The 12,322-nt window shown below is 42.4% G+C and overlaps 1 protein-coding gene across 1 annotated transcript in view; it reads right to left on the reverse strand.

The window, feature by feature from the left end:
* The window catches only part of JMJD1C (jumonji domain containing 1C), a 169,816-nt gene that overhangs the window by 120,374 nt on the left and 37,120 nt on the right, over positions 1–12,322 (reverse strand). Inside the window, exon 2 of the mRNA XM_048505035.1 lies at positions 5,833–5,997. Coding sequence (XP_048360992.1) covers positions 5,833–5,997 — 165 coding nt within the window. The remainder of the gene's footprint in view (positions 1–5,832; positions 5,998–12,322) is intronic.

Consider the following 12,322-nt stretch of genomic DNA (forward strand, 5'->3'; position numbering starts at 1 on the left):
AAACACAAATTTGGATTAGTTGACATGGCTCTAATCTCTAATACCCTTCTAGCGGAGGTTATGGCTACCAGAAACAAAAGCTTCACCCTAAGCCATTTTAAATGTATGTGTCGAACAGGTTCAAAGGAGGGTTTGGTAGGTGCATCTAGCACCCCATGGAGACGCCAGGTAGGGAAGCGATGCTGTACTGGCGGTTGGGACTGAGAAACCCCTTTGAGAATTTAAAGGTGTCTGGGTGCCGTAGAAGGGCTTGTAGAGGCCTGGCGTGGGCTCGACCCCACTGTAAGAGGTCCATTGTGGACCGCAAAGGGCCCAGCAAGCTGGCAAGTTGTAGTAAGTTGGAAGATTTCGCCCGCAAGGTGCGAAGACTGGTCTCTTGGATTTTCTGGACTTTTACCCGAGGTACAAAGGGAGTACAAATGGACGTGTCTATCAATGCCCCTAAGTGTTCCATCTGTTGGGAAGGGGCCAAGGAACTCTTGCTCACGTGATGACAAATCCGATAAGACCAGTTGGACCCTTTCCACGTCTCTGACAGCCTGTATTTCCGATCAAGATCTGATGAGAAGGTCGTCGAGATACGAATAGATATGCATCCCTTGACTGCGGAGCAGGGAAATGGGTGCAATCAAGACTTTCGTGAAAACTCAGGGAGATGCTGCCAATCCACCGGCAGAGCTATGTACTGAAAATGGAGGTCTGCTATTGCGGACCGAGGAAGCGATGATGAGCCATGTGTATGGGTACATGGAGGTATGCCTCCGTCAGAACCAAGGAGGTGATCATGTCCCCACTCCTGATGGCCGCAACCGTGGATCTGATGGTTTCCATGCGAAACCTGAATTTGCGCAAATGACGATTGACATGCCGTAGCTGAGGATCGCCCTGACGTCCCCATTCTTTTTGGGAACAGTGAAAAAGTGGGAGCAAACTCCCATTCCTTGTTGATGTTTTGGTACCGGTTCCATGGCTCTGATGGTAATTAGATGTTTGACAGCCAGCTTTAGTCTGTTAGCTTCGTCTTCCTTGCCAATCGGGGCTGAAGGAAAGGAGCCGAGCGCTGACTGGAACCCTGGTGTAGTCAAGCCTTGTTGTTATTGTCAGAGGCGTCGGTCCGAAATGGGTTGCCGCTCTAGTTGGAGCTGCGAAAATTGTGTGTCTTACAGAAGGACGACTGAGGCTGCCAGCTAGCCTGTTTATATTCCCGTGATTGGTGGAAGGGGCCACAAAATGGTTTGAGGGCAGGTTTTGCAGAAAACCTGGGCCTGTCTCTGACGGACCGTGGCATAGCTTATTTATGGTCCTTGGTCTCCACCAGGGTCTTATTTAACTCTGACCCAAATAGGGTCCCTCCCTCAAAATCAAACTAGCCACCGCTGTCTTAGGTAGGGTGTCAGCCTGCCAGGGCTTAAGCCACAGCAATCTACGTGAGACTGATGCCGAAGACATGGGTCTAGAGGAGACTAGGAGTGCATCTAGGGTGGCATCAGCTGGGAAGGAGGTGGCCATGACTACCCTCTCCACCCCCTTTCTAGTGCCTTGGCACTCGGGTGGAATGATGCTCAGAAGGCGTTGGAGCCAAAGAAAGGGAGCTGTGGGGACGGTGGCTGCCGGAACCAGGATTTTTTTGCTGCCCTGGTCGCATTCATCATTGAACTCTGGCGGAGACTCATGTTCCGCCTCTTACGCATCCATGGGGTCTTTAACCTCACCCTCTCCGTCCCAGGAAACCAGCCCCCTGAATGCAGTGAGGAGATGGGACCATCAACTAGAGGGGTTCTAATCTTTCTCAAAAATTAGTCCGGCGCTAGGTAAAGCTTCTTGTAGACTGGAGGAAACCCTCTGTTTGAAGCGGGGGTGACCCATTCTTTTCTGAACTGTGGGCAAAAGACTCTGGGAGCGGGGGAAAATGTGTAGCCTGATCCTCTAAGGAAAAGATGTGAGGAGATCCCTTTAGGGCAGCCCTTTAGTGGGCTTGGACGTGGCAGGAGCATTGGGGATCGCCCGCCTCCTCAGAGACCCCTCACAGTTCCAAAGCCGCACATTGTTTTGGCTAAAAAGTGGATAATTGTTCCACCTTAAATAATCTGTGGCTCTGGTCTGCCTGAACTGGTGTGGTGAAGACTCTTCCTCAGAAAGGCGTGCCTGAGTCCAGGTCTACCACCCCTTCACTCCCGTACTTGCATCATAATCAAGCAATCTGATTCTCCTGCGGGGACCTGGAAGGGGATCTGGCGTCTGCTTGTCTGAGGGGAGGCCACGAGCATTTTAAATTGCTCTACTCAGCCTAATCGGGTCCTATGGAGCCCTGTAGTAAGGAGACCAGTTGCTGCGGAGGAGAAGGCGCCCAGTCTGAAGGCAGAGATACTCCTGCTACGCCTCCCCCGCCATGGCACCCGCATGACTGACCTGCAGAGAAGTTCCCTCAGACGCCTAACAAGAGCGGGGGGGTGGGGAAAAGGCTTCGTGAAGCAGCAGGACATCAAAGGCCCGGCGGAGGCAGGCGGCGATGCCCTGGGCGCCTGAACGTCGCCAGCGACGCATCCATCTCCTGTCCGCAGTCGCGGTCGATCCGCCCGCCTTCCCCGCCCTTGTGAAGGGCTCCTCGAGTGCGCCCAGCGTCTTCCAGCCAGCAGCGGGCCTGGAAGCACGAAGCCGAGCCCGCCACTCCAGTCCCACGGCTGTTGCGCAAGAAAGCTTCCTGAAGAGTCTCTCCTCACTATCAGCCCAGCGGCTGTGTGGAGACTGTTTGGAGTCCCGAGATGACCTGGACCTAGTGGTTTCTACCGCGATCGGTAGAAGGACTCCCTTGGTGGAGAAAATGGCGCCAACGCCATAGCTCCTCCTTCCTCAAGCCAAGAAAAAAAGGCGGGAACACAAGGGAAGGAGAGAGCTCAGTCAGCATGCAGACAGAAGGAGTGGAAAAACGATCAAACGTACACTGCACACAAGGGAATCACAAAAAAACAACAACACAAGGAAGAAAAGGTAGCTTTGTGAAATCCAGCCTAGGAGCCTGTGGATAGTGCTGCCTACTCTGACCAAGGCAGGAAGATACTGGGGCGGCACCACCACGGACACCTGACAGGAAGTCACCAAAGAGCCTTTTCCTGCCTACTCGCCGCAGAGCAGCGAACAACCAGATGGCCTGCCACCACCAGGGAGAAGAAGCTCTTTTTGTGCCTTTTCCCAGTGATGTACTTGGTAGTTTCTATTCTGGCACCCTTTCCTCCTCTACTCCAGGGTCTACTGAGTTGCTTTGCTTCATGCAAACTCCCGAGAGCAAGAGGGACTGAATACCCAGGCCTTTGTCCTCAATGAAGAGGAATTTGTCATCATTTGTTCCTCACTGCTCCACAGCATCCTCTATTTGCCGGGGGGGAGTGGCACAAAAAGGGTCAACAAAGAACAGATGCAATGAGGAAGAACTGGGAAAATAAGCTCTAACTAGTAGACTAGAGTGCTGAAAAATTCAGCCAGGCTCGAGAGAAAACAGAGGTAAAATGGAGGATCAAAGCTGCTGCAGAAATCTATCTCAGCTGCCCTCCCTGTGCAAGGCAGAAAAAAAATGAGCCACAAGTTTCTGCCTGGGAGAACAGCCAGTGAGAAACTGCTTAGTTTCAAGATGCCCTTCCTCAGATCAAAAACAATAACTGAACATGGTGACATCACTGGGGAAGAAAAAAATTTCCTTCTACACCCAATACAAAGTGGCCAGAATTTCGGGGATTGGGAAAGGAGAAATCATAGTCTTTACACTGAACAACATTATGTAAAACATAAACCCATAAAGTAAGGCAAAACACATTTTTTCTACTAAATTATATTAAACAATGGTAAGGACGAATACATCTGTCCATAGATCTTTAATTCAGGTGCCTGGCCACTGAGGTCATTGTGGGAGAAGGCGGTTGAGACAGTTACCCACATTGCTGCACGATGTACTTCTCTTGGAGTTGCCCTTTTCAAAAAGGATGAAGAAACAGATATGTCTCTCACTCAGCCTGCTTCACTAATAACTATCCTTTCAAAATACTGGAGACTGTCCACTTGTTTGGTTGGAGACTTTACAACACCTCTTTAGGCCACTATAGCCTACAGAAACAAAATATGGTTCTTTCTGAAATCCTTGGCATTACAGGTATACAGGAAAAGGGTTACATGTGACATTCAGGATATTAGCTGCCCTCTGGCCACCAACCTGAAGGAGCAGGGAATGGAGAGTGACATTTTGCATGAGAAGGAAAGCAGGAACCACTAAAGGGACCACTAAAGTGGAAGACTGAGGTCTGAAATGCTACTTTCCTGTTATGAATGACTGTAGTATGTGGTCACTAAAAAGGAAAGCAGTTTTGAATTAAAGCAGTCTCATATTACAAGTAGCCATAGGTTCAAAATGTTTCAGAATGAGTTCAAAAAGAACTAATAAACTGTAGAAAGAAACCAAATGTTGAACAAAAGGGTACAAGCATATTAGGCCCCTCAATAAATGTTTTACCAATCTCAATATGAAATATATAAACAATTCTAAATGCTTTAGGTACATAATACAGTCCAGCATGTCAGGAATAGGAGTTGCAGGAAGATCCAAACCACACTAAGTAGTGAAGAGGCTGAATGGTTCACAGTTGATAGCAGGATAGTCTAGCCGAATTTTTCGAGGAGTGGAAGACAGGCAGAAAAATTGAAATGATATATTGATGAACATAGAATTCCTTCCCCCCCCCCCCCAGCCGAAGATCTATGTAATACTTTTAATTAGGACTAATTATACTGACAAAAAACATTATATTAAGCTTTCCACCTCACCAGAACTCTTCATTGGGATTAATGCTACAAGTTTTTTAAAAAGACAGTATAGCAGAAAGCAGATTTTTCAGGGCATGATGTTATCACCTGAACCTCCTTTGGGACTGGAAACAAAGAAGAAGAAGAGTTTGGATTTATATCCCACCTTTCTCTCCTGTAAGGAGACTCAAGGTGGCTTACAAGTTCCTTTCCCTTCCCTTCCTCTCCCAGGAGTTGATCTGGAAAATCCTCAAGTTCCAAGTAGAGAAAATTCAATAATATTTATTACTCTCACTTCACAATTTATATGTTTCCACTAAAATCTTTTGGATTCTAACCCTTTGACGGTAAATAAAGATATAACTAAATATGGTTTAGGAATGAGAGAGTGACTTTGGGAGATATTTAATGTAAAGTGAGGAACTAGAGAACACTTCTTTGCCCATTCAGTTCTCAATTGGTTTCTACAGACCAACCAAGTAGAAGGGAAAGAAGATCTTCAAAGAGCCCGTTAGTTTATTAATGGAATAATCACACAAATTTGACTTGGCTGCTAAGCAGTAACTGCCTTGCAACTTCTCATATACATCTGGATGTCCAGAAGCAAAAATACAGAACATATTTTGTACAGATCTGATCAAGAGTTAATGCAGAGATAAGTAATTTGCAAACAGAGAGAAAGTACTAAATCACAGAGGTATATGGTAATTTACTACACAACACATGTAAAATTGGGAGGTTGCTGACACCGGATTACCATGCATTAAGTTCCAGATCTGCTTTAAGCTCTGCCTGGCAGCATCACACAACTCAATAACACTTTGGGATTGCACTGCCTACCTAAGAGTTGAAATAAAGGAAAACAGGTTACACGCCTATTCCAACATCCAGCTAAGTACAATTACAGTATTTCCAAAACAACTCCTGGCATTGCCAGGAGTATTGAAAAAGAAAATGCCAATTTAGAAACGCCAAGTTGAAAAATCACATTGTTACAATTTCTAGATTTTCTCTAAGGCATTTATAAAAACAGTTACATCTTACCAATGCAGGCCACTGAATATGCTTGATCTTTGATCCCTGAGTCTGGCTAGGATCCTTTCTCTTTGCCCAGACCAGCTGGTACTCCACCAGGAAGGCTGCAAAATCTTCATAAACTTTAACCCATTCTCGTTTTTCCCATGCAAGGTCATCAAATTCCACATATACCTGAGGAAATAAATTGACACATATTATGCAATGATACACAGGTCAGTGCAGTACGTGTAATAATTTTATTATTATTTTTAGACTCTTCCTGTTAAGTCTCCTACCTTGAAAATCCTATGAGGTTGCCATAAATTGGCCATGACTTGACAGCACTTTACACACCCAAACAAAAAAGTTCCACAATAACTGAACTTCATCACTGCATTACAACCCAAGTCCAAACGCAACGCTCTAATAATAAAAAGCCCACAACACAACTTATTAGAAGAAATACAAATGTTATACCAAGTGCCATACAGGCAGTTAGATTCCTCCTCTGGTCCAGTAATTTATTTTCTTAAAAATACTTTTATCAGGTGTCTTGGGAAGAGAGAGATTTCCTGGGAGAATAGGGATTACCATGAGAAGACCCTCACCCACCACATCTCGGACAGCAGGACCCCCCAAATTAAGTATTTCTCAGTGAATTTTTAACTGAACCTGATAAGCAACTAGTAACTAAAGCCAATAATTAAAGGTAGATGTAATATGATCCTCATATCTACACCCCCACTCAAGTCAGGCCACATTTACCACTTTGCTGATAGGCAGCCTTGGATGTGCTGTCATAATGTGCGTACACTACAGTAAGTAAGAGAGTGAAACATACAGGCTAGGTAGAGATAAACAATGACACGAGAAATCAATGATGAAGCTGAATGAGACATCTTTAATTTCCCCTAAAAGTAGCCACAGGGAATGGATGTGTACATAATTTGAAAGAGGGTTAAATCAAGTCAAAAACAGCAGAAACTTTCCTGGCAGACAGGATAGAACAAAGTACACCGGGACAGATAAGAGCAAAGTCAAATGAAATGGAGCACTGACTATGAGATTTGGATGCCTGGAAGATACAAAAACAGATAGGCGTGCAAGGGGCTAGATAAAGATATGAGTAAAAGTGTTTCTGTCTTGCTTCTGTCATAACTAGACATTTATGGTAAAAGCAGAATACCAAAACTTTTTCCTTTCAACTGGCTGTTATGGGTTTTCTGAGCTGTATGGCTGTGGTCCAGTCGTTTTTGCTCCTGACATTTCACCTGTATCTATGGCTGGCATCTTCTGCAAAATGTGTTTCTCTCAGTTGCACAGTATCCCTCACTGTGGAATATTTTAGCATAATCTTTTTTGAAAACAACTATTCAACTATATTTCATTTAAATGCTATATGTGTTAATCACTATGAACAGTTCTAAACCCAGCTTTTTGCACAGCACTACAACAGTACTACACCAGCAAATGAAACAGACTGATGAAACAAAATAGCAGCTGGAAGATAGGGAAGAAACTAACAGAATTTTAGAATGAGCAATGAATGGGATATATTATATGCACTCTATTAATGGGGCAAGGGTAGAAGGCACATTTTATAAATTATGTGGAAATCAGTAGGATGGTTTGTGTGTGTGCTAGAATCTTTTATCCTGGCCCTTAACAAGAAACTGAATCCCTGATTAGTAGTGGTCCATCAACAAGAACCTGATCAAAAGGGCTCTTCTGCAGTACAAAAGAGAACTTCATGCAAAGCCCACGCCCACAGAGGAGTGGTCAATATCCCCCTGCCACTAAAATACTGCTGTTGCAGGATCAAGAATGGGGTGTATAGCCATCATATGTGCAGTCATATTGTTGACCTGAGAGAGGGAACCCGCTGGATGCTCTTAAACCCAAAGCCTGGTATAACAAATGTCAGCAGTTCCAACTCAAAGCAGTTCCAAGATTTATCTATAGTCCATTTCATCCTCTTAGCTATAGAAAACAGCAGCTAGAATTAGATACTGCCTAGTCATCATATAGGAAGAATCATAGCATCTGAGAGAAGGGAACTTTTTCTGGAGAGTGGAGGAGAGTTCTTCCCTTGCTGCTCATTCTGTAGACCTCCAACAGCACCCTCAGATCCCAGTTTAAGAACCACATATCTGTTAAATTTATATCCTGTCCTTTTCCCAAGGAATTCAGGCAGCATGCATGGCTACTTCTGTCTTCCATTTTACACTTGCAGTAACCATGTGAAGTAACTAACTTAGGTTGAGAGAAAGTGACTGGCCCAAGGTCAACTAGTGAGTTTCATGACTGAATGAGAATTGGATTCTTAATCTCACCACACCTTGTTTGATACTATAACAACTACACTATGCTGGCTTACCACCAAGAGAGTCAGTTTGTAAAGTTCCTAGGAATTAAACATAAGCAAAGTAATATTACTCAGCTGCATGGATATGTCAAGAACAGTTCATGTGGACAGTGTGTTCTGCATAACATAACAAGAGAACCTGAAGACACAGACAAAAAATAACATACCCAATTTCTATTCTATCTATTACAACACTACGGCTAAAATTTATATTTGTACAACTTCAGAACATTCATAAGTCCATTGTGAAGTTTCAGAACATGTTTTGAATGAAAAGGTACAAGTCCCTGTCAACCTTTCTGCCATCTTGGCCACAGATGCAGCTTTGACATTCAGCTCCCATTAACAGAAGATCAAAGTGATACAAATAAATAAATTACTGGGCAGGAGAACATGAGCACTATCAGTAATAAGAAGCCACTGTGAATTATAATGCAAGTCAGGGAGTAACTGCTCAGCTAATGTACAACTGGAGCACCCTACAATTTAAAGATGAGTCAAGCAGAGACATGCCCAGACGCACCCCAGCTGAGAGACACACATTTGGGTTGACTGGAGAAGAAAGAATGGTGGCCAAATGGATTCTCTGTTTGAAGTTTAATGCCAGGAAATAGTAATTAGGAGCAGAAGTATGCGCCAAGTGGACTTACGCCACAGTCAGTCGTTAGAAAGGCTCGGTTTAAGAAAATGTTACTCTTTTCTCAAACCAATATATTGCCAACACTATAAGATTCTTTGCCTCCCATCTGCCCCCTTGAACCCCACTCTGGTTTACAACAGAATTTTCTTAAATCTAGAATTTTTTAAAATGTAGGTTTTACAGCCATTGTACATCTGGGAATGAAACATGATTCTTGTAATTCCATCTCAAAGTTAGCTTCTTTAAAAATCCTAAATTCAGTATAATATGAAGCAGCTGTAAAGTTCATAGGAATAGGAACACTTGCGGGAAAAACTTCAGTCCTGGAGCTGGTGATATTGTCAAAGTACTCATTAGATAACTCAGATTTTCCTGAAGCCTAACTAGTCGAGTTTAAAAGGAACAGCAGGAGCCCTTTTCTTAAACATCCACATCTAAGCCTTCCCTTAAAATATTGCTGGAAAAGCAAAGAGTCATGCAACAACCAGTTCTTAGCCAAAAGTTCCAGATGGGCCATGTTTCACTTTTAATCTTTGTTTTGGTTGGAGGGGGAGCACACACCCACACATGCCCAGAAAAGTATTAAAATGCTGTAACGTCCAAGAGAACAGATCCAAAATTCAGAAATTCAGTTTTCTCTGCAAGATGTACTTAACTCGTAGCTTGTGTAACCAGGTGTATTTGATTCATATGTTAATGTGCTTTGATATAAATACCACAACTTCTAAGTACCTGAAAAATGTTTTAAAGCACCAGAAGTATGTTTTAAAACCTTTAAAAGTACTATGCTAAGTTACTAACACAATGTAGGTTGTCTGCCAACGTGCAAGAAAACACTGTCTAGTCTACTGATCACACCGTGTGCTGGCAATTTTTCAAACATCTGCTAAAGGTCAGATTTCACTTGCATGGAATCAATCAATGGAACTACACAACTCTTAGCACTGTAAGTAGTTCCCCTCCCTGCCCCCAAAGGAACTTTTTTTACACAACAACCAGCCAAATTCATCAAATATTAATACTATTTCTTCCCTCTGCTATAGGATGTCTTACCTGACAATTTAAAGGTACTTCAGATTCATTTATATCATGGATATTCAATACTGCTTCATCTACAAACTGCGTTCAAGTTACACATTTAGCTATAGTGCACTGCCAATAACTGAGACAATGATTTGGCAGTACAAAGACGTTTGAGTTTGCACGCTCCCTCTGCCCCTTTCCCATCCCCAACCTCCAGAAAGCTCATCCCAAATTACTTACTTCCTGCTTAGCACAAACCATACAATGTTCCACTCGTACCCTTCACACTTCAAATTACATTTCACATGAAGGTAGCATCTCACCAGCATCCTGATATCATTGCACTGGCATAATCTGAGCTGTAGTAAGAATGAGAAGTGAAAGATAATCATTTCTTAAAAGGACTAAAGATAGGCTGATACATTTTCATTAATTTTCTTGACCGTGTCTCAGCCTGAGTTGACACTATGCTCTGTGATCTAACTGTTGGCACCAACACAAAAGGTTTACAGATGATGATTTACCATTCAACTTTCTGCTTGAATAAGCCACTTTCTATATAGAGCTCTACTGTAAACAGGTCAAAATACTCAAGGCCCACAACCATTTAAATAGCTGTCAGTCAGCCTACAACTTTGCTGTCCTCGCTGAACTAGCATATTCAGTGACGTTCTTTCCACTAATTTCAATCTTTGTCAGACTATGACATTTAAGACCTAATTCTTCTCAGATCAGTTTGAACTATAGCACAAACTCTATGAGAAATCAAAAGAAAAGGGCAAGTCCCCAGACTTTTGTCATTGTAAAAAAGACAGTTCATCACTCTAGCCTTTATATTCTGTAATATTGATGGGTTTCTTAAATCAGTGCATATTGCAACACTGGGGAAAAAATTGGATCTATTTCTCACTTTCAAGACAATCCCAAATCTAGAACAAACCATCATGCAGTGCTTCACAAGCAAGGAGGGCAATCCACACATCAGATATGCCTGCTGTCCCCATCATAAAAAATTGAGCAGATAATGCATTTGTTTAGGGTAATGGAAGAGGTTATAGTAATTATACATTTTACTATCACATGTACCTGCAACATTTATCATAATGTATTAGAAACAAAAGTTTTTCAACTGCATATCCAGGGTCAGCAGTGGCTTCCCACAACATGTACACAAATACTGCAGGTATATATTTAATTGAAGAAACATAACACCATGGAGAATGTTACCAACACCTGTGGTAGACTTCAAAATAAGGCAATCTTTTAAATCGTTAGTATACTATCAGTATTTGTGGGTAAATGCTGTAATATAATGTTTTTTAAACTTCAAGGAAACTTTTTCACACAAACGAGTGCCACAGCCTCATACATTCTGTGGAACATTCTCTAGTGCCATTAAAATGGGGGTCTGGCCATGCCTCTTGGGGCTCCCTATAAAACAACCAATCAACCTCTATGGATACAAAGAGAAGTTAGGCCATCAATGTGAGCTTCTTACTGAAGGGTCCCTGATAAGCTCCAAAGAATTCCAGGAACCTCCAGAACAGAGTTTGAAACCCAAAGCTTCCATACATAAGATAACATTTGTCGATTATTGCTCAGTGCTCAATAAAATGTACTTTCCCTGATATTGGATTGGATGCTATGATTCTGTTCTGCCATTCTGGGCAGTCTTCCTCTGACTCAAATGGCTTGCTTTAGTGGAAAACATCTCTTGTGGGAGACACACTCCAGTATTATAATGGAAAAGAGTCCTAGGTTCCAAAGTCTTTTAGAAAATGAATACAAGTATACAACAATGTTGGTTTAAAACTGTTAAAAGCTAAAATATTTACAGCTGAGTATTTTCATTAAGACATGCCATTTAACAGCAAAAAACTACTTGCTGCTTTTCAGTTAAGTTGGCACACATTCACAGAACATCCTTTCATTTGAAAACTGAAGTACTTGATGGGGAAAAGTAGTTATTTGGCTTGAGTCAAAGTAGTTTACATCCTCTTTTCCCGCTGCTGTCAAGTGAAATGATTTTTTAAAAAATCTCAGATAAGAGAGACAATGAAAACACAAAGAAACTTGCACTTATAATAATCTTTATGGTTTGTTGAAAATAGCAGATTGGGAGTTCTAAGGCACAACAGAAGCTGTCAAACATTGTAGCAAACAAATGCATATTTGGATATAATAAAGGTATCAGAGCAATAGTAACTAAAAGAGATTTAAAATAAAGTGATACCATAAGAATGCCAGCTTTGATGTGCCCCACTGAAATTTATGGAAGCATGAATGAACAGAGTTTAGCTAATTACCGAGAAATCTCAATAACCATGAAAATTACTTGGAAAGGACATAATAGTCTACTTCACATGGAATTTGCTTCTCTAACGACAACAGCCAAGAAAGATATGTTTCATCTACATGATGAACCAAAATCCTCAGTATCCACTACAGGAATTCCAACTACCTGTGCTTTATTTACACCTAACCAAGTA

Source organism: Sphaerodactylus townsendi, linkage group LG08 (assembly GCF_021028975.2).
Source record: "Sphaerodactylus townsendi isolate TG3544 linkage group LG08, MPM_Stown_v2.3, whole genome shotgun sequence".
Classification (NCBI taxonomy): Eukaryota; Metazoa; Chordata; class Lepidosauria; order Squamata; family Sphaerodactylidae; genus Sphaerodactylus; species Sphaerodactylus townsendi.